Source organism: Mytilus trossulus, chromosome 5 (genome assembly GCF_036588685.1).
Source record: "Mytilus trossulus isolate FHL-02 chromosome 5, PNRI_Mtr1.1.1.hap1, whole genome shotgun sequence".
NCBI lineage: Eukaryota > Metazoa > Mollusca > Bivalvia > Mytilida > Mytilidae > Mytilus > Mytilus trossulus.
The window spans coordinates 37,590,570-37,615,074 of record NC_086377.1 but is presented as its reverse complement, the minus strand read 5'-3'; the positions used below and the strand labels follow the sequence as shown (position 1 = coordinate 37,615,074).

At 33.0% G+C, this 24,505-nt stretch overlaps 1 protein-coding gene across 23 annotated transcripts in view; it reads left to right on the top strand.

Moving 5' to 3' along the window:
• Window positions 1-8,562: 8,562 nt before the first annotated feature.
• The window catches only part of LOC134718820 (inositol hexakisphosphate and diphosphoinositol-pentakisphosphate kinase 2-like), a 93,482-nt gene continuing 77,539 nt past the window's right edge, over window positions 8,563-24,505 (top strand). For 22 of the 23 annotated variants that reach the window (XM_063581584.1, XM_063581580.1, XM_063581581.1 and 19 more), the window contains exon 1: window positions 16,350-16,560. In XM_063581584.1, coding sequence (XP_063437654.1) covers window positions 16,438-16,560 — 123 coding nt within the window. In that variant the 5' untranslated portion in view covers window positions 16,350-16,437. Of the gene's footprint in view, window positions 8,646-16,349; window positions 16,561-24,505 lie in introns of those variants that run through there. The other variant, XM_063581572.1, reaches the window with a different exon arrangement.

Sequence of the window (24,505 nt, the reverse complement as noted above, 5' to 3'; positions counted from 1 at the left end):
TATAGTTGAGTATAAAACATAAATGCAATGGGATGGGGATGGTGAGCTACGGATTTTGTTTAGTAACCAAAAATGTTTCTAGTTTTTGGCCCTGAAAATTGTTTGTTTGTTTCACCCTCAGCTGCAACTATATATAATGCTAAAATTGATTTCGACTTGTCACCAAAATTTGTCCTGAAAAAAATCAATAGCCCATGCCCCGTTAAATAACACTTAAAATAAATTTTAAAAAACGTTACCCTATTCCTTTACCAAATACTCCTTGAAGAAGAAGTACCATTTGAAACAAACAGAAAAGATAAAAATGTAGTGATCCCTAATATCTCAATCCTTTTTTCCCGGCTGTAAGCACGCTGCTGCAGCTAACGTTTTCTAACGCGTAATCGAGACATCTCTAGTATATTCAAACTACTACAAATAATAATAAAAATGGCTTTCATAAAGTAGCAACCACTTAAACTTAAAAGGGGAGGGTTATTTTTTTTTATCTGAGTTAGATTATTTTTCGCCCGTATGTTTTTATTCCTTTTTTTTTCGATGCTGGTGATCAAATACTTTTTTTCAATATTTAACACTATAATGTATGGGGAAACTTTTGATTCAGAATAAAAAAAATTATCCTCTGTATGACCATTTTTTTTTTATTAAATTGGGGATCGGAATATTTCCATTTCCACCCCCACCCCCCTTTTAAAGAAAAATGGTTGTTCCCGTACCGCTAGAAAAATTGTCCAAAAATTTTGAATTCAGTTCTACGTAATGAACATTTAAATGACATATAGTTTACAAGTGGGAACAAATCTTATGTACAGGTAGCTAAACAAGGTGTATAGATGTGAACAAATGTAATGTGAAACCAGTGTACACTACACTAAACTAATTGTAAACATGTTTACTCTACACGGCGTTTGGTGTGAACACAGCCTAAGTCACTTTCTATCTGTAATATTGACAAGAGATTGTCAAAAGTTAGGTGACATCCCATTAGTCCGACAACCATTATTCCGACAGCCCATTACTCCGACAGCCCACTATTCCGACAACCCATTACTCCGACAGCCCACTATTCCGACAACCCATTACTCTGACAACCCATTACTCCGACATCCCATTATTCCGACAATGCATGTCATGTGTGCATGGGTAAATTTTTCTAAAAAGACCAACTCGCTAGATCGGTTCTCTTTAATATTTGGGTTTGTCCGTTTTAATTCAAATATTCTTTCCATGCGGAATATATGTCTCATTATATTGGAGTTGCTTAGTCCTTACCTTCGACCCTCTTTCATTTTTTCCGAATTTGGATTACACCAAGCCCTCTTTGGTCACAAGACTTTCTACCCCTTGTGTCAATCACCTGAGTTTTATTTAAATTGTTTTTATCGCAGAAATAAGAAACTATAGTTAATGTGGCGCCAGTCAAAATGAGAAAAAAAGAGACAACTACATTACCCAGACCCTAAAATATAACGTGCCAAATAGGAAGAAATATGTGCCCAGAAAAGATGAGCAATTCCAATTATGAAAACGGTATCATGTTCGGAAATGTGAATCCACGAAATACGGTGACAGTACAAGTCACTTCCAATAGCGATCGATCAGACATAGTCTGAGAGATGACACTCAATATATTTGTAGGATGCCAATTTTATATCCCGAGCTTATTTTAAAATCTAGAAAATATCCTTCTTTTATAATGTTTGGGGAAGGCGCAGGACTTGTGTGCTTTGTTCATTGTTGTAGGCCGTACGGTGACCTATAATTTCTGTGTCATTGTGGTCTCTTGTGGAGAGGCAATCATACCACATCTTCTTTTTTTTTTTTTTTTTTTTTTTTTTTTTTTTTTTTATATATTATGATTTACAACAAGTGCCTGTGGTTTATATCTTCTTAGTTGATACTATTATAGTAAAATATTCATTCAATCGGTTTTTACTCTGTCATGGTCGTTTTCTGCTGGTACTAAGACCTGCTTTAGTCTTTAGTGGTATACTTTGCGAGAGTTCTATTTTATCTGACCTAGCCCTTCTAAGTGAGCTATTCTCGTCACTTGGCGATCGTCGTCCGATTTCGTCTTTGTTAACTTTTACAAAATTTCTCAGTCTCTGAAACAGCTGGGCAAAATGTTATTGAACATATGTCTTTTAGGGAGTCGCCTGATAGTTTTGGTTAGACTGTGCAACAATTACCATTAGGTTATCTAGTTTAAAAACTGTGTTGGATAACCCTGCCTGTCAGCCAAGTTAGCCGACATGGTTAAAATCAAAACATAGGGATAAGTGCACGTACTATCTATTAAAACGCATTGAATAACGAAAACCTGATGTGATAAAAACATGTCTATTCTGACATCAGACTCGGACTTCTTTTAAAATGAGTTGTACTGTGTGTATTGCTTCATATGTGTGGCTAGATGTATAGGGGAGGATCTCACAAAACATGTTTAATCCGCCGCATTGTTGCGCCTGTCCCAGGTCATAACCACTGGCTTTTGTTAGTCTTGTAAATATTTTTAATTTAATCTCATTTATATGTTTTGGAGTTTGGTGTGACACCCATTTTCACTGAGCTTTTAAGAGGCCAGCTGACACCACCTCCGGGTGCGGGATTTGTGTTGAAGACCCATTCGTGGCCTTCAAATGTACTCTGCTCTTTGGTCGGGTTGTTGCCTCTTTGACATACTACTCGTTTTCATTCTCAATTTTATTAGAATGTTGATCTCTACCTAATGTCCATTCACGTCAAAACGGTCAAATGACTTCTTATAGGAGTAATTGACCTTATATGACGATTTTTCTCACTTGCATGTTCGCCTGCTATATTAATATATATATTAAATAGATAGAAACTTTTAATAGCAAAAATTACCAGCAAGACAAGATCTATTGATTTTCATAGTCCCCTCCTTAAATTCCGTTTATATAGAACATTCTTTCCGTTTCCGTTTCCGTTCCGTTTTCCGTTTCCGCCGTTTAGCAACACCCCCATAAATCAAGTTTTGTATAGAATGAATATTTCCGAGACTACCATTTGTCAAATGTGTTTATGCAAATCTGAGGAGTCCGTGGAACATTCCGTTCTCGAATGTTCTGAATATTCTCCTATACGAAGTAAGTATTTTGCCGATATAAATGAGTACCTGAGTACTAACTTCCCCGACTTTTGCTTCACAGAGTTACCGTCCTACGAAAAAATAAACATACTGCTAGGTGAATATTTTTATAAGGTTGATCTAAATGTTTGTAAGCATGTTGACACTTTTAGTAAAAAGATTTTGAGTGAAATGTACACTTACAAATCTTCAATTTTAGAAGATTAAGCTAACTGTGATTTACGTGTGCAACTTAATAATTGATGTGATCTCTAAATGTTGAGATTTTATATTATAATTTAATGTATAATGTTGTTATGTTTTACATGAATGTTGATTTGTTTTAAAAGAGAATTAATTTTTAACTTTGATATTTTCCTATGTGTATTTTATTTAATTGTACATTATTCATTGTATATGCTTTTAGACGCAATTGTGGGTACCCCGCCTACAAGTGCCCCCGTTGTAAAGGGGTAGTTTTTTTTAATAAATATATATAAATATAAAGAAAACAAGTATTTTTAAGATGTGAAAAATCGTTCAAATGTACACCAGAAAGATTGAATTACGTAATAATCATTAAGAATATTATACATTTACTTCCCGTTCCTGGAGATAGGGGGATATGAAGATTTGTTCATTGGCACGTGGGATAGTTTCAACCAATCAAGTATTGGTCAAACTATTATCCTTTATAAACAGTGGAATAAAATGTGTTATATTACGGATTACAAATGTGTTGAGGTTTGTGATTGGATAACAACACGGAGATGTCAGTATATATTCAGGAAACTGCAGGGGTATATACGACGTTTTTATCTCCAATTGGAACCTCAAAAACGTCATCATAACACCGGTTACTAGTAAAAAGCTATCAGACTGTCAGAAGCTCACATAGACAATTCTAATGACGTGCTTCAGTCAATAATACATTGTTGATACAAAATCACGCAATTAACGCTTTTAATACTTAAATTCAATGTTAAAAGTGTTATTGTAAATTATTACATACACGATAAAAGTATGTTCAAAGCAAATCCTTCACGTATGCCGAACATATCAGGTTGGATTTTTCAACTTATATATGTGTTGTCAACAAATATCTGCACTGGAAAATAACATTAAGTCAGGGGTTATCCGTAATATATGTGTTATTCAGGTCTCAGAAATGGTATATACTGTGATATTCCCGGCTTAGGGCTTATATCCCCTTCGCCTTCGGCTCAGGGGATATAAACTCTAAGCCGGGAATGTCACAGTTTAAACCCTGTCTGAGACCTGAATAACATACAATATCAGTGCCAACGAGTTGAAACAGTTATCCATATACATGTTGTATATAAGAACAAGTGACGTAGATACTAGTAAAAATATAATATCATCGTATTGCCTTTAACAATGAGCAAAACCCAAATTGTATACCAATCTTTAACAGAAGTCAGATGTTCTAATAATGCGTTAGGCTAAAGTTTTATTTTGTTATAATTGATCATATGTCATTTATATTTTAAGTAGTTACTGGTCATAATTTCTACGATTGCTTTGAAAAAATACTATAATACATTGCGTTTGAGTTAGTGAATTATTTCGTATATGTGTTTCTTCACTTCGAAATAAGATGACCACTATACATATATACAATGTATATACATGTATATCCGAATCGCTTATAAATAATGAAAAACGAAGACTTTGCTAACAGTATTGTCTCAATGAAAGGGGAGTAATTCGAGTAAAATTACAAATCAAACGTCAATAAAATGTTGCTATTATTATTATGTAGCAACAATTTAACTTAAAAAAAAGGGGGGGTAGGGGGTCTTACATTTTTTTATTCATCCAGACTGATATGTTATTTTTTATTTGCCACGCTTTCAATAATTTTTTTTCTTCAAAAATTCAACCATATTAAACAATATTTTCCTCATTTAATTAGGGATCGGAATATTTTTTTCCAAAAAAATACCCCCCCCCCCCTTTTGAAGTTAAAGGATCATGTTTAGTTTAAAAATATTTATTTATAGTGGATTGGGAAACAAGTTTTGCAACTTATATTAATTTCTTTCCACTTTGTGGATGAGAGTGCTGCCTTGTAGCGGCATTAGCCTACTCTTTTTCGAAATCTACAAGGGTGTCTTTAACGTGCAAGAGATATATGGCTCTCTCTTAACACGGGTCAGCCATTTATCGTCCCCTTCCGACGGACTATCTTCGTTTCCTTAAGACCATACTGTCAAATGGTGTCAAGGGAGAGCCGAAAATTAGTTCCTGAAATTTTCATCCTGAAGGATCATGTCTCGTGAATACCAGTAGATCTAATATACTTACCCGGCCACGTCCACTTGTATTTTTTGTCTATCTGATGAGTTAAGCCTTTTTCAACTAATTTGTATAGTTCGTTCTTATGTTGTACTGTTATACCACTGTCCCAGGTTAGGGGGAGGGTTGGGATCCCGCTAACATGTTTAACCCCGCCACATTATTTATGTATGTGCCTGTCCCAAGTCAGGAGCCTGTAATTCAGTGGTTGTCGTTTGTTTTTTGTGTTACATATTTGTTTTTCGTTCATTTTTTTAAACTAAATAAGGCCGTGAGTTTTCTCCTTTAAATTGTTTTACATTGTCCTATCGGTGCCTATAATTGTTAATGTTTGTGTCATTTTTGTCTTTTGTGGATAGTGGATAGTTGTCTTATTGGCAATCATACCACATCTTCTTTTTTTATATTACATGCACACAACAAATATACAAAAAGAATGCACCACTCCAATCCATGTTAATAATAGTATCAGTCTGTTTAATCACATTCTATTGTGGACAGCTTATGAAATTCAAAATGTTTCGGTCGTATTAAAATAGAAATAAAATGAAGGTATCTTAGGGATAATGCCAAGAAACCAAAGTGATATAAAGTTTAATAACATTTTTACACTGTCCCTAATTTCCCTCTTCCAAAACAAATTATTAAAAAAGGAAAATGGCAAAGCGATATGAATAAAACCTATTTGTATATTGATAGTCCTTGTCCCCTTCTAAATTGCTTTTTTTCAGGTACCCACGTACACATACAGTTTTTAAATTGTTACAACAAAATTACGTTTTCATGTACGTATCTATAGATATTTAATGCATTGAAATTTCTTTAACTGAATTTTAAATGTTTCGATCGTATTAAAATAGAAATAACATGAACAGTCTATGGAAGGTGCAATACGATAAAAACTTTTCTTATATCAATGAGCGATATTGTCTTATATCAACGAGTTGCATTGTGGGAAATCTCAGACGAATGTTTACATTTTTATGAAGGAACGAAGATTTATCGGTATAAAGTAATGATTATTTTCTAAAAACAGGCTGATATTTAACAAGACATACGTCTGCTGTATAATTTCCATGAATTATTTTAAGTTATACCAAGCAAGGTGTATTTAAACGAGACAATTGAATTGTTGAATAAATGAGACATAAATGCACGATTTATCATTTGTTGATGTACAAATTCAATTAATGTCATGTAGCAAATTATGTGGAATGCAATTGAGATGAATTCAATTGTTGGATAAGCCAAAATCGCCTATAAGTCAAAGATACTGCTATATTTTGAAATATCAATGCGATGTCAAGTTGTCTTATATCATAGCGATATTTTTTTAATATCAAAAATTTATGAATGCGATACTTTTCTAATATAACTGCTATAGTTTTCTAATATAAAGCTAATACGATGACACGTCACAATGCATGTCAAAAGAACCGCAAACATAATTCACAAACTTAGTTCATGACCGGCTTAATGTTTGAGGATCAATATCACTAAAATTTCGTATCTGTAACAAAATTAACGGCTTACACGATCTTATCATTTTAAAAATGTTGCTTGACCCTATTGATATTTGAAAGTGTTAACAACCTGTTCAGTCTATTGTTTTCAATCACATGGTTTAACCGACTAATTCTGTTTGAAGTGATGATGCAATGGTGGAATTTAAATGTGGTTGTAAATAGACTACCAACCTATTAGATTCTAATATAGGTCCAGTGGCCGATCAATGCATTTGAATTGGGATATATTGTTGGACCCCACCCCCTTATCCTAGGTTTGGAATACTCTTTTGAAAACGGCTGGATCTGCCCTTGAGGTCACACTGCTATAGCCTATCCACATGGGTTATATCGAAACAGACAAAAACTAGATATGTTAAAGCAACACGAATTGTCCCGTCTTAAAATGTTGAAAAATCTGCAATTTCAATAACAAATGTGGACACAAACCTAATGGTAATCTCACATGTCAAAAATCAGCTTAAAATCTAGAGGCGTATAGAAAAAGAGTTAGTATAACTGTGGTTTACAATATTTTTCGAAGTTGTTAACCCTTAATTTTGGCCAAAATAAGCGGAGCAAAACAATTTTAAATTTCATCTATTAATAATGTGTCCGAGGTAAGGGAAGGTATGGGATCCCGCGTCTGATATACGTTTTCTCCAACAACTTATTAATAATGTGTCCCAGGTAAGGGTGGGTATGGGATCCCGCGCTAAAATGTTCAAACCCCGCCACATATGTATGTATGTGCCTGTCCCATGGAAGTCAGGAGCGGGTAATTCAGTGGCTGTCGTTTTTTGCTGTTTGATGTCCCATTTTTGTTTCTTTCAGTTTGATGTCCCATTTTTGGGCATTATGTTTTCTGGTCTGTGAAAGTCTATTCAACTTTGATAAATGAAAAATATCATGTAAATGACTTTAATCATGCAAAGCAGGGGCGGATTCAGCAATTTTAAAAGCCCTCCCCCTGGATCCGCCATTGCAAAGGATTTATTTATTGCCCTGTTTCTTTGGCAAAAAGAAGCCATCCAAGTTCAAAGCCACTTTTGACAGCTTGTATTTAGGCAGCAACCATTTGATTTTCGGGGGGGGGCTATGGTTTTTTTTTTGAAAAAAAAGTTTGTTTCCAGTTTTAGGAGAAAAAATAATTTGTTTTCCATTCTGAGAAAAAAAATGTGTTTGTTTCACCCTCAGCTGCCACTACATGTTATGCTAAAATTGAAAGAAAAAATTTGTCCAGAAAAAAACCCATAGCCCCCCCCCCCCCCGAAAATCAAATGGTTGCTGCCTTATAACAATCATGACAATTAATTATTTGATCATTATTGATAATTATTGCATAAAAAAGGGCAGGACCTTTTTCGGGATGTCGGGTGTTTTTTTTTGCCCGGGATTTCGGAATTGACCCTTTCGGGATGGCGGTGTTTTGATTTTGTTTTTAATTTGGGACATCGGGATTCGTGACTTTTTGTCCTGTGACTTTTGTCTACATTCGACAAAAAGTACTTGATTGCACTGCACAGTGGTTACGTCCCTTGAATAAACATCCGGCTGTGTAGTAAGCTGGTTCTCGGCTGACTACCACACTTTGTTCATAGACTGAAGCGAATACAAGCGGATTCCAGTTTAGCTGTGTAGCAGAACATAATCGAACGCAGTACACTTTATTGAACGCATTGATCACCGTATCATTTGTTCATTACCTGTATAGTAATATTCTGATTGAGGTGAGCCATAAACACAAAGCTAAATATGCCAGTTCCGTGGCCGTTTACCTGATTTCAAACTCCTGTGGTCAGATGACATGTCGTTGCCGCAGCTACAGACACAAGCACTTGTTTCTATCCATGGGAAGGTCGAAACATCAATTTATAAAATTTGCAGCGATACATGTTAATGTGTATGGCAATTGAGGTCCATGCAGTGAACATTTTACACGTACTAACTTCAACAAAATGAATTTATCAGTTTATTTCGTTTGTTGGTGTCGTATATGGGCAGGAATTCGCTAATGCTCCTTTAGTGTGACATTGTAAGAAAAAAATAAAAATCATTATAAGCTTCTAAATTTTTTACAAATTATTGCTACAAATGGTGTCCTTCTATTTGTAACCAAAAAGATCATTTTTAAACTTGCGTTAGTTTGGAACCAAAGCAAATAATGAATTTGGAGCATGTAACATGGACACTTTTTCCAAATTGAGATTAATGATTCCTTAACTTATTCAACATTCAATATCATATATATTGATCACAAAACATTGTCTATCATCAAAACTCTAAAATGTATATTTTCATTTCTTTCAGAAATTTTGTGAAAACAAGTTTCTTCTACTTTTCTGTCAATGTTACATGCAATGTTTAAGAGAAAAAATACAGAAAGAATCATTTTCTTTCTGAACATGTAAAGGCTCTTTTTCATTGTGTTACCCTCACATTAAAAAATTGTATTAATATTTTTGCAATTATCTCATTTCTGTCATAAAATAGTGACTTAAATGTTGCATGTAACGTGGACACAAAAAATATGAATAATGAACCATGCCAGAATTGACCTTAAAAGATATAAAAAGCCTCCAAACAACCATCTGAATGTAAATTAAACAATAATACTGCCACATTTCTCATATATGATATTATTTAAATAGTGGTTAATACCAAAACCATTCACCTAAATTTCAGACAGCAGACATATTTTTAACTATACCAGAAGTTATGCTTGTTCATGGTGGTACACTATGGAAGGCTAAATTAAAAGATATTCAAATGTCAAAATAACCAGAAAAATAAAATTAAGACCAATTTGGCAAAGATAGATCAATTGATGAAGGAGTCATCCAAAATTTCCACAACATGAAACATTTTTATATCAGTAAGTAAGCAACCAGTTTTTTTATGCACAGGGATGACATTGATAAGAAGACAACCACACAACCATCAGCATCCACAAGTTTCTCACTCAATAACTAATACTGACAAAGTAAGGGTACAAAATGATTACATGTATCCCTCATTCATGTGACACAGTTACACTTAAAACTAATAGTATGAAAAACCAAGACAAAACATGGACAAATCTACAAGAGGTTGATACAGCTGCATTTATTGAGAATCTTATTTTCAATCGTTTACATAACTTCTATAAAGAACAATTTGGGTTTCATCTTTGAGGTTGTTGTCTGATAGACATATTACCCCATATCTCGTTTTATTTCTGCTGGTTAATCTTACATTTATGATAACTTTTTAAGGTTTAGTTAAACAATAATTTTATTTCAAACATTCAAAACAAGTTTCTTGTTTCTTGTTTTCTGTCTCCAACATCTTCAACTATCTATCTGAAAAAAGAAAAAAACAAAACAACAATTAATCTACCCTCAAACAGAACCAAAATCCATGCATAGATTATAAAATTTACAATAATATAGAAACTCTCAAATATCTTGTTTCGATTTTTCAATGCCATTTCATCTTGAAAACTTGTTACCTAAACTACAGGAAGCCACAATTTAAAGGGCCCCATAATGACCAGTGTAAAACAATTCAGAAGAGAAAACCAACACCCACTAGACCATAGTCCTGTTTTCAACTTTATTTGGCCTTCTTTTACTTTTTTGTTTCATTGGCGTCACTGAAGAGTCTTTTGTAAACGAAAAGCGTTTCTGGCCTACACAATTTCAATTCTGGTATCCATGATGAGTTTATTATTATTATTTTGAAATCAGAAGGAGCCTGAACCTCTTATAATGCAAAAGATATTCTGGAATGTCAATTATTGGCATAACAATTTTAAAAAAAATGTTACAAATTGAATTCCTCATGATTTCTATAATGAGCATCAGTAAATACACATGATACATGTGTTGACTGGTGATTGAAAAGGGATAAATAAACAAGATTTTGAAATAACTATCTTCTACACTGCTGTAGAATAGTTAAATTGGAGATCACTAGTATGTCTGCATGCACAGTCGCCATCATCTGGTTTTCTGACACAGAAAAACACTACTATCTGACTGGCTGAAAGGACCGTCACCACCTGACTCACTAATAGGGACCTTATCAGACTGGCTTACACAGACATCATAATCTGCCAGGCTGATAGGGTTATCACCATCTGACAGGCTGAAAGGGATATCACCATCTAACTGGCTGACAGGGACATCACCATCTGACTGGCTGACAGGGACATCACCATCTGATTGGCTGACAGGAACATCACCATATGACTGACTGGCAGGAACATCACCAACTGACTGACTTATATGAACATCACCATCTGCCAGGTTGACTAGGACATCACCATCTGTTGGCTGACAGGGATATTACCCTCTGACTGGCTTACAAGAACATCACAGACTGACTGACTGACAGGATCATCACCAACTAACTGATTGACTGATATGTACATCACCATCTTCCAGGCTGACAGGGACATCACCATCTGTCTGGCTGCCAGGGACATCACCATCTGACTGGTTGTCAGGGACAGTATCTTTTTGCAGCATCTTCCTGAGAGTTTTCTTCATCACATTTATTGCTGATCATCTTTTTCTTTCTTTGGTTTATATTGCCTGTAGATTTTTTTTTTTTTTAAATATTGTAAATTTTCAAGACCGACACCAATTTTGTTGTCAATGAAGAAAATACACTTCTATAAAGAATATTTATATTTAGAAATAAAGATGAAGTTTGATGGTGGTAAAACAAGTTAAATTATCAATAATCTCTTTATAGAGCAAAGGAGTTAGTAAATGTTATCAGTTCTGTTCATGCGTGTAACATTGACAGAAAAGTAAAAGGTTGTATGTCAATGTTACATACATGAAGACCAGAAGATATAAGTGGTGTGCTTAATAGTCAACTTTGGAGAAATAATATAATTGCTGCCCAGTAATATCTAATTAATCATTTAGGTTATAAAATGTTATATAAATGTCTGACTTAAAGGAAGTAATACCTTTGCATGTAACATAAAATAATCTTGACACAAAATATTGTTGTCAATGTTACTAACTAGTGTTAAAAGACAAATTAAACAGAAACATGAAAACGCTTTAATTTTGTAAATTAAAAATAAGATAATAGCTCCATATGGCAGTAAGTTTTGTTTACGGATGTAACACTGGCCTGAACATGTAAAAGTCTAAATAATAGACTCTGTCAATGTTACATACACAATTTCTTAATGAAAAAAAAGTTTAATTTGGGTTTACTTTATACATTATTTTTTAAAATAAGTATCATAATAATAACTTTGAATATTAAAAATTAGATAAACTGTTGATTTTAACACAGTAATTTTCATGTAACACAAAAAAGACCTGATACAAAAATCGTAGTCCATGTTACTCATAAAGTTATCATAGGAGCATCAAAGAAATTGTGTGATGACAATATTTCAGATGTTAGTCATTTATAAACTCAGATAAACTCATTTTAAAGCTCATAACAGAGGTTTGGAAATCAATGCTTTTAAAACATTATAATTCATTGTAATTCTGGGTTATGTATGTAACATTGACAGGAACACCAACAAATGATGAGGAAAAATTGCTGGTCAATCAGGAAAAAAATAAACACAAATAATTCAAACTCATTTATTTCTTTAATATCATTTTAATGAAGCAAATTTAAATTTCAACAAGATTTTATTGATTGAATAATTGTATGCACATTTATTAGGTTGTAGCATGTAACCTGGACGCAGAAGATGTGTCAATGTTACATGCCTTTAAACAATAAGAATTACAAGTAAATATTGTAAAGTCTAGAAATCAAGAAAGATCAACAACTTCTCTGTTTAGAATTCAGCATAAATTTACATTTGATTTAATATTATGCACTGGCCAATTATGCTTTAAGTGTAATAAAGTAATATTGTTTTTATTCTGGTGTCAATGTTACATTTTATGTTTTCAAATTAAGTGGCCAGTTATCTTTATAATGCTGAGAATGAATACAAGTACTAGTTAATCAAATTGGCAATTAATCTGTGGTATTTCATGTAATAAATTAGATTGATAAGGCAAACCGTACAAAAAAAAGCTTTTGCATGTATCATAGACACCTTTCCTTGGTAAATCTTTTCGTGTCAATGTTATGTACAGAAATCTCTCCAGCAATAAAATGGATATCGTAAGGTTCAAACCTGTTTAAATACAAGATAAACTTATATTTTTTGACAAAATTGCAAAGCAAGTCACACATCATTATCAAAGAACCTAATTTACACAGAAAGTGCATGTAACACTTCATTGTGAGGTAAAATTAACCTGGTCCCACTCTCTTATCATCTGCTTGATCACTGGTAGATGCCAAGTGTGAAAGATGGCAAAGCCACATTTTAATGTAATTGTCAGTGGGTTGAAATGTGAAAAAAATAATTATGGTAATGCTTACTATAAAAAGTATACAACTGTTATAAAAAGATGAGTATTATTGGGCAGTATTGACACGAAAATGAAATAAATTTTCTTACCTTCTATATTTTTCAAACTTCAGTTGATTGATAAAAATCATGAAATCCAAATTGTACCCATTGTTGACAGCTTTCAAAATTTGCCATGCTGGACCAATAACTTGTTTCCAAAGCTAATCAGCTAATGAAAAGGTGCATGTAACATTTGTTGACCCGAAAAGTTACATGCACTTGTCCATTTTCAAACGTATTTTATTTGCAGCAATAATCGGATTCTGTACAAAATGGGGTTTCTAAATGATAGACCGATCATTTTGCAGTTGATTTTCAACTATTATAGTAGAACAATTCTTCAGGCATATTCTAAATATGGCTAGGGGTTTTGCCACTGCAGAAATGTCACACTTTTTGTCTACAGTTTTCAACTGCCAGCACGTAACAAGTGCTGATTTTTTGTTGATTTTTTCAATTGGATCCAATTTTTTTGCATTTGGCAATAAAGACTAACCCACTTTGATATTTAAACAATGTTTATTCTCCAAATTTGCATGATTTCTTTATTTTTTTAATTGGATAAACACTATTGACCCTAAAATTTCACTAGCGAATTCCTGCCCATATATTGTGTTCTAAATCTGAATAAATACGTTGTAGGGACAGTATATGGCATCAATGGCAATGGGAGAGAGGCATTGGGAAGTAAGTCCAATGTTGTGAGAGCAACCAAAGTATAAAAGCTCTCAATTGTCTTAGCACACATGAAATTGTCTGTTATTTTTGTTTACAAATCTTCTAAATCTTGTTTGCATTTCATGCAGTTATTCTTTCTCATTATTGCCTGGATGGTAACAAGACTGTTGCCTGGATGGTGACGGGACGGTTGACCGGATGAGATATAAATAGTCATAACTTTTTTATAACTCGATAGATTCTTCTAATATTTGTTAAACAATATTTTATGAAAATCAAACAAAATAAGTTAAAATAGAATAAAGTTGACTGAACAGATTTCACACTATAGAAAAGAATAGAATAGAATAGAATAGAATATTTTTATTTACCAAATTAGGGCCTCAGGAGGGCATATCATACTGACAATATTATTATAAACAATAACATATGCAATACACACACAATAAAAGATATGTAACAAGTACCGCCCACTGTATACATGTATTCAACTAGTTTTAATATTCATGGACAATGTCTGTAGAATTTATATTTGTTAAGCAAATTTGACTGTTTTGGAGCTCAATTTCGGGAAAAACTTAGTCTGTTGGCTTCAGTGCCCCTGTCATGTCTGTAGTGATTATTTTACAGGCCTGGGTTACTGGGTGGAATTGGGTGCGTTCACTCTTATTCCGTTCCCTCTGAGTTTGTTCTCCCTACTTTAAACAATGATATTATTATTAAGGGCAATAAAGTTTGATAAACCTTTTTCAAATATTGATAAAGAGATAAAGAAAATAAAGAAATGCTTAGATTCCAATATTCTGAGGGTCTGGATTTGGGGGGGGGGGGGGGGATCTGTTATTTTGTAAACATTTAGTTTTCACCCCATGCATTTCTCTAATCTTCATTTTTTTGGCCCATTATTCTTTAATCTTCATTTTTTGAGGGCATTATTCTTTAATCATTTAACTCCATCCAAACCCTCATTTTTTACATATACTATGCAAATTAATGTAAAAATAATAAACTGGGTGCAGCAATACAAATATTCAGTGAATTTTTCAACAATTGTTAACATATTCTTTTCAAATAACATGAATAATAAACATCACATGCAACAAGACAACAAAAATAAAAAAATCAGGGGCGAACGGACCCTCAGAGAACAGGAACTAGGGCCAACTGACCCGCATTCCTACTGGACCTGTAGTTGAGTGAACTTGAGCCTGAAGACTGGCACTGCTAACAGTAGTGAACACCTTTTGTCATTGTTCATTAAGGGTTTGAATTGTTCAGATTCAGAGATGAAGGGAAATAAGACAAAAAATGAATATTTTTACTGATTTTATTGCAGGGTTCTCACTTAAGCCAAGTTGATGAGTCCTATTCTCATGAAATCTGTCTTGACTCATCATTTTCAAAACGAGTGACGCCAACACGACCAAAGATGCAATAAGATTGTATTATGTTTTAGTAAATTTTACTGAGCACACTTTTTTATAATTTTATATCAAAAGTTTGAAAATAAGGTAAATTTTATGTCATTCCTTGCTGTATTTTGTCATGCAAAATGTCATGCAGAGGGAAGTTATAAATTCACTGATGGACTTGCCATGACTCAAAAGTCTTAAATATCTGAAATGCTTTACAAAACCCTTAATGAGAGGTTTGACTGAAATACATTTAAATGAAGGACATGAAGGAATACCAGTACTGTAGTTGAAGAGTTGCCATTGTCAATTGTAGATTTGACGGTCGCAAATGCAGTTTTAATTTACTGGCAACCCGTAGCGGAGACAGTAAAACGGAGATTTGCGACCGTCAAGCAACTCTTCAACTACAGTATTGTTATTCCGATTCTAATGCATTTCAAAAAGAAATAATACGATACAACTTGGAAAAATGTCTAAATTTGATAAATTAAAAAAATCTGCGAATCTTCATGAATGATTTTAGCGCAAAAGCGTCATGTATAAACGTGACATCATACGAATAAAAACTAACAAACTGGAGGTTATTACGTTACCTGTACGCTTCAAAATCGGATAAAATAACATTAAAACGGCGAATCAGAGGTAGGTGTTGTTTTATTTTCGATTATATAGTAGTAATCGAACATTTGTTGATTCGATCATTTCAAAATGGTTTTTCCTCCTTAGTTACGCCTGATCAACAGTGGATTTGACGGCAACTTTCAGCCAATGAAAAAGAATGTAGCATACAAATTGCATTAGAATGCCTAATATAATACATTGCTAGAAATTCAGGTTCCTTGGACAATTGTTAAAGCCTTAAGTTTTTCTATTTCGTATGTCATTATATGTTAATGTTGTTACAGGTTCCTGAAATCTTTACAGAAGGACTAACTTAATTAAAATCACCATTAATAAAATTATGAGAGACTGAGTGAAATGAGGAAAAATTAAATGGCAGAAGGTTGGGAGAATATGGATGTCAATGAGAAAGCAGACGCCTCTCCTGTGGAGGATGTCAGGCCTGTCTTCTTTATGGGGGAAGATATCCTAGTCAAGCCAGGACTTCCTCAGAATGTAAGTAGACTTCCATGTTTGGGATATCTTCAAGCCAGGACAAAAATTAATAAATATTATACATGGCATGTAAAAAGTGTTTTTTATTTTTATCTAATTTACATATAAATATTTGCTACACAATTACTGAACAAGTACATGTATTAACTTATCTTTTTTCATAACTTTTAGAATATGCTTTTATTAACCTAAAAAACCTTAGTTTATATTTTGCTATGCACAATATTATACTATATATTAGTGTGCCATGATGGCTACATGTAATGTGCTCTCTGTCCATCTGAAACATGTCAATCCTCAGACAGTTTAAAATACAGCTTTAATACTTTGTTATTTTTATTACAAAGGAACACTTCCTAGATGAAATGTTATTTTTAGGCAGTTAAGCTGCCTTATGCCAGCACCCTGGATTTGTGTGCTACCCAATAAATGTGTACCATTGTTATTATCTAGCTGGATATTATGTTATTTATAACTTATTGGACATTTTTTTCATACTTTTTATTCTGGATTACAAAAAATATGACCAAAAAAACCTTAAATGATCGTTGATTTTCCCAAAAGTTTTGAAGTTGCACAAAGGAAGTAGAGCACATTAGTAATCCTTATGTATTTTATTATCCCCTGAGCTTTTGGCTAAGATGTCAAAGAACAAATGTATGAAATATTTAATCGCCAAAAATCTCTAAAGACAAGTAGTTTGGATTTCCCAAATTGCATTGATAAAATTTAGTCGTAGGTATATTATTTGTCATCAATACGTAGTCAACTACGTCAGTAGTCTATTAAAATAAGTTCGACTGATCACGCTGTTGGCGGCAATTTTGAATTAGAATATGAAATTTCGTATCTTTTCAATTTGGACGCAGGGGTTCAAATTAGCGGTGGTCCGAGGTCCGCACCATTCCATTTTTGCAGTCGGACTTTCTACTTGGTTACTAGCTACGCCCGACGGACCTTGAAACAAAATAAAAAAAATAACTTTCCAAACATTTTTACCAAAGTTTTCTAATAAACGATCTCAAACTTATTTTCATCATTACTATCCATGACAGTGATGTTCGATTTGTTCAACCGCTAGATTTATACAGAAAATCGCCGACAAATTATGTGTAAATCCGAGTAAAATCGTATCTCACTCCATCTGTCAAAAACAACATTGATAATAAAATGGCTGCCGGAAAAGACAATTACAATATCTGATCCGATTCTGGAAGCGGATAATGGTAATCCCGGGTTTGGCTATCATTTAAAAAAAAATCCAGACAGGTGACAAAATACATCTATGCATGGTAAATAAATATAAACACTAGAATTGAAAACCAAAAGATATATGTAAAGGAAAGAAAACGCAGAAAACATATTGTACACAAATTTAAATGTCAAAATCCAATACAATGTGACAGCTGGGAACAGTTTATCTAACAATATATATGTTCCTGGCCATCGTTTCACAAAGAATCGTACGACAATCTTAGATCGTACGTCGGTCGTAAGTCAGATCGTAAGTTTTTGACCGTTTCATAAACAATCGTAAGTAGAATTTTATCGCAAGTTTGATCGTAAACTTACGAGTATTAACAGGCAGTCGTAAGTCAAATTGTAGTGATTTAACCTGTCGACAATTTGTAAAAATCAACAACATTACATTATCTTAAAGAAAAATAAGTGTCATTGGATCATTAGAATACATGTATGTATGTTATATTGTCCCAATCATAAGTAACTGAAAATTTAAATTCCTGAAATAATCGTATTTTCCAGTACATTTGACTTTTTTTCCTTTAACTTAACTTTCAATAGTCCAAATATTTGACCATAAAAACATAAAAGTGAGTACGCTAGCACAGCACTATATATAAACGGAGCCCGGATAGGGAGAGAGAGGGATTGGTATGTCGTGTCACGGTGCTTGTACTAACTGTGTACTAAATATTCAGCAAGAAAGAAAATTATAAAAGCTTATTTGCTAGTTCTACAACATTTATTACTCATGTTTTACACGGACTTTATGAAGATAACAATAAATACATAGATATGTCAAGTCGCTTAGATATTAAATTACAATCCTAGTTATGACCCCTTCCCCCACCCCCTTTTTCCCATCTATCAATGCATGTACTGCGGTTTTACACTACAGCGGTGGACGATGTTCTTTATTGATAGACATTTTTGAATATATATTACGATTATTTTAAAACAAATAACAGTCCAAAAATTGAGAAAACAATCATTTATAAGTACATGAATGTATTGGTATCAATCCATAGTTTCAATGTAATTTACTAATTACACAGTTGTCATGCCCTCTATCAGGTTCACGTTTTTTTAGGTATAAAATGTATGCTTCAACCCCGTACTCAATACCTGCTTGGATTTTTCTAATATATGTAGGTTTGAAAACTATCTTAATTCACTTTGCCATCATGGGATTGTTTATGTCTATAAATTTACTTATCAAATTTCATTTTCAAATTAAGAAAATTGTAAGAATCCTAAATTTTCCAATCCTAAATATGTTTAATTAATTCATTTTTAATTTTATTTTTTTTAGGTGACGAGATTTTTATTTTTAAGTATTCTAGTGGATGGAAGGAAACATTAGAATTTCTTTGATTTTTCAAGTTCCCACCTTGATGAAAGAAAATAAATTCAACTATCTTTCAAATACAAACAAAAAATCCTTCACTCCATTTCAGCTTCAGATAAATATACTCTTCTCGAAGTCAAGATCTTGTTGAAAGTTAGAATTTGGGATCTTAAAGTCATAATAAACGAGTGAAAAAATAATGTTATTCCAACTCTTGAACTAATGCATACAAACGTCATAAACTTACTAGTCTTCTGTGCACGATTTTATCATTTTTTTCGCATAAATTTCGTATAATCGTCATTTTTTTTTCAATCGGTCAGTGTTGTTGTGAAAATATGGCAGGTAATTAAAGTTCGTAGTTTAAATATAAACGATTGTCACCTGTTTGTCAACAATCAACAAAAAGCATGAATATTGAGCATGTATTTAACATGTACTTAAGAATTGAATGCTTCTTTTTGTAAATTTATTGGGGTGTAAAAGCGTTGACCAAAGTACATTTTGTATGAAGCGTGGAAGGGCTTCATTCTAAAAATGTACGCACGGTCAACGCTTTTACAACCCTATAAAGTTACAAAAAGAAGCATTCAATACTTATAATTACATTTTTTAGCTATGATCATGAAAACGCGAATTTTATATATTTTATTATTTAATTCACCTGTGCACTTTATTGTGTGAGCATGTGCTATCATGAATGAAAAGTTGTATTGAGCATTGCAACTGCTTACGGAATAACACGTGATGTGCAGTTAGCCAATCAGAATAAAATATTATAATGAAACATACATCTGATGTAATTATAATCAGATAATAGTTTATTTTAAGGACATTCATGCGTATTGCGATCACCCGATTTTTACGAGATGGGTCACACTGAGGTCACTTTGCATATGGAAAATATGTCGGGGGAAGCAATGAAAATAAAGTAAACTTCTTTTAAATATGAACAAATTAAAGAATTTTCTTAAGAAAAAAGTATATGCACATAATGAAAACTATCCATTCAGTTATAAAAAAAAAGCATATGCATTATTTTTTTTAATTTGAGGTTTCTTAAGACTTTTTAAGAAATGAGCTCGAGCGAAATTATTTTCTCTGTGTCAAAATATTACAATTTTTTATTGTATAGGCAGCGCATGGTAGGTTGTCTCTTGAGTATGCATCTCCACGTAAAAAATAGTGTGTTCATGCACCGATCATTGTATACAGAATTGATGAAATATTTTGAAAACATTTCATTGCCCCCCCCCCCTCCCGATTACAAATGCAAACTTTTGGGCAATCGTTTTTATATTATAATTTGAGCATTTTCGAATTATATGGATGCTAGCAGATACATGTGGTAAATATACTAAACTAGAAGAAAAATGTCAAAGATAGAGAAATGTGGCGTTAAACATCAGCAATAAATCAAAATCAATACTATATCATAAAGAATATCGACAATCTTTTGTGGAATACGAGATATATCCTTTGTTGTATTGAGAACTATTTCCTCATTATATTTGTCTCAAAATCTCACACATCTTCGCCATATATTAATTCTTTTAAAAAATGATAATTACCCATTTTGTCTCGGTCAAGGATTTTTATAGTAAGTAAATCTTTATATACAGGTGGAGACCGTCAAAAGTTTTGTTCATACATGAAGAGTGTACTTTTTTTTTTACGGAGATTGAGATATAACTTAAAAACAGATGTACAAATTAATGTTTAATATGCCTACCAAAATAATCCCCCCTCCCAAAAAAAAAAAGAAAACACAACAAAAAAAAAAAAAAATACAATAGCACACAGACTGAGACATGACTCGTAAATGTTTGTTTTGTTATTTAGTACGTAGTTCATCCACACAAATGAGGGAAAGGGGAGGGGGGGGGGTCGGGATCGGAACTCCGGGATCGGGTATTTTTAAATACGGGATTTCGGAATTAATCTTTTCGGGATCTGGGAATTCTTTTTTCGAATTTCGGGATGGCGGGATTTATTTTTAATTAGTTTAAATTCGGGACCTCTGGATTTCATTTTTTAAAGTCAGGGATTTCGAAATCAGGACCCCTCCTATTTTTTTAGTAGGTATATAGTAGTAGTATGATATAGAGATGATCGATATAATCTCGTTCTCGACCTTCAAGTTTTATGGGTGAAATAGAATTGAGAACAGTTCTATTCTATATTTGAGATGCTACTTTCAGGGTACATTTTTTTTTTATTCGGTTAATTTTTACCCATATATTATATATAATTTTTATATAGAACAATTTCCTTTGAGGAGGCAACCATACGAATCAATACTAGTAAGACAATTCTTTTAAGGATCCACTGAATGTTCATTTATTAGGATAATATTCCATGTATAACTCTTTAAACCATAAACTATTTATACATGTATCTATTAAAAAGATTTGTGTTCTATTTTTAACATCGAAACTTTCAACAAAATTGCGGACGTAAAAGAAAACACCATTAGAAAAAAACAAACACGTCAGAATACAAAATGTAGCGATGGATTAATGATCGTGAAACATCATTTTTGTTTATTTTTCATTTGTTATAGTCTAAAAACTGTTGTATGAATATTAAATTATTGTTCCGACCATAAAGAAGGTTAAAAATTTAAATGTATTATAGTTTAGTGTCATCTATATGACTGACAGCTGACAGCAGCGGATAATTTATGACCAGTATTAATTTATGTGGTTCCTTTCCTTTTTGATACTTTGAAAATATTTTTAATTGTTCCGAATGGTGTGATAATTTTTAAAATAGGGGATATCTAGTCTTACCGTACAAGACTAAGTTTAGTATTAATGTCCCAAACTTGCCCCCCATTCTGCTTATTTCCTGCTACACGATGTCTTTTCCCAGTGAATATAGGGTTTTTGTATGGGCAGTTTTGACATACTACATATAGAATACAGGGGCGGATCCAGGATTTTGCAAAGTGGGGCGAACAAATTTTGGGACCTTTTTTTGGCTAAAAAACATAAAATAAGTGTAAAATGCACTTTTTAAACGGTTCTTGACGTGGGGCATGTATATTTAATAGTTGCTGTTAAGTGTAAGAGTTGGACATTTTTGATGTTGTATTCTCCCCATACATAAATTGTCTATCATAAAATTATAGTATAGGTCAAAAGCTATGAACTGATATATTTGATGTGGGACTTGTCAGTAAAAAGTTGACATGGACAATTCTCGCTTGTTGTATGTTAAGTTAGCATAAACTCACAGATTTCTTGTTGTAAACAAGATACACGCCGCGCTATTCGATGAATTTTACAATACGAGCGACACGAGTTAAAAAAGACAAACAAGCAATTTTTATACAAATGTTTGGTTGATATGTTTTACCCAACACAATTGAAAATTAACCAAAGGTTATTAATTAATGAGTCTGAAACGACAACGAATTTGTGAATGACGGTCGACAAATGGAGACATAAAGGCCACACCAGCAGGCAGGTTGCAGTCTGATCTTGATAAAAGTATTTGATATATCAGTTCATGCAAACCCCCGTCCCGAAAAAAAGTACGCCCGTTTTTTATTTATTATGTTCATTTAATGCTATATTATTCTGTTGGAAATTTTCGTTTCTATTAGCCAAAAAGTTCACAAGATTATTGTTTTCAATCTAAATACGGCCAGACTCTCAGATCTCAGACTGCCTCCTCAAACAATGGCTCAAACCTTGCACTTTAAATCTATCCAGAGCTTATATTGACTGGGGATAATTATTCAGCTATGTTATTTTAAGATAGGCGCGGGCGTTTGGGGTTAAACATAATTTCGTAGGTAAATAGTATTAATGTGGAACTTTTTTCATGAGATTATAATAGAGTATAACTTTTTTTGGTTGAATTGTGAAATAGAAGTCAATACGTTCTTGCTCACTCCTTTGTCGCTTTGAAGGTGTCATGATTTTTCATGCTCAGAATTGCAAATGTGTTCCTGTAATTTGAATTTCAAAATGACTGAGTAACGTTTTTTCGACGAACTGGTCAACTCAACCATACCGAATCACTCTACTGTGATGCGAATGCCATATAAGTTAGAGGTTTAGCGCTATAAAACCAGGTTCAATCCATCATTTTCTACATTTGAAAATGCCTGTACCAAGTCAGGAATATGACAGTTGTTGTCCATTCGTTTGATGTGTTTTATCATTTGAATTTGCCATTTGATTAGGGACTTTCCGTTTTGAACTTTCCTCGGAGTTCAGTATTTTGTAGTTTTACTTTTGAAATAATCAGTAAATACTGGCGAAAAAAAAATCTGTATATGAAAAGAAATGTCTCATAAAAATTAAATACACGGGAAATGGCAAAGTTTACGAAGTATAGTCTAAGTCCAAGCAAAAAGGGGGGCGTACGCCCTCATGCCCCCCCTCTGTATCCGCCACTACACGCAGTTACTGACAGCTTGTTCAAAGCCAATAACAAATGATAAAAAAATCAAGCATCTAAGACTAAATTCCTACCAAGATTTCTGTAAATCAGTGTTGATTGAGACCCACTGGAAAGAAATGCACCACTATTATTCTGTGTAACAGATTGTCATTGTTTCGTCAACCAGATTGATTTCTTGTTTTACTTCATTTGAATTTTAAAAGTGTAAGAAAAATTGATTTCTTGTCCAAAAATACCGTGTGTTGCACTTATAAACCTTTCTTCTTGTTTTTAAAACATGCTAAATGTTTATAATTACATGATTGTGTAAATTTACATTCAAACATTAGATGAATTGCATTTATTTCAAACGTTCCAGAAAACATGCTCATATTCGAATAAGCTGACAATAATTCAAGTGAAACAGGGATGGGGATATACAAAGTACTGTAAAAGAAAAGTTAGAGTATCTATGCTAATAAACGAGAAGACCTAATTTTGTGTGTCGCTTCTCTTCCTTCTACAATGAATTAATCATCATGCCTCTGTGTTCTATATAGGTATAGTCGCATTTGTCATCTTTTCTTATGATTATTCAGTTTGTGTTATTTTGGGAGGAAAACGAAAATAAAGGTGTCAAACCACCAATTAAAAATCCCTATCTGTTCAACCGAATCTTGCAATTTTCACAGCTATCTAAATATTTTACCTTAAGTTTAACTTCAAGGAAACCAGGTATATCCTGAATTGTACATGTATCACCTTTCTACATGCCAATTTTCAACCAATGTTTAAAGTCTTATATGAAATTTCTGATCTTGAAAACACAGGTACTACCAAAATAACTCCCTGTTTTCTGGAAATCTTAAATTAGTGTACTATGAAGCGCATTAATCCTGAATTTTTAACGCAAACTCATAGACAAGTGAATTTTGACTCAAAATGGTCTAAATATATTTC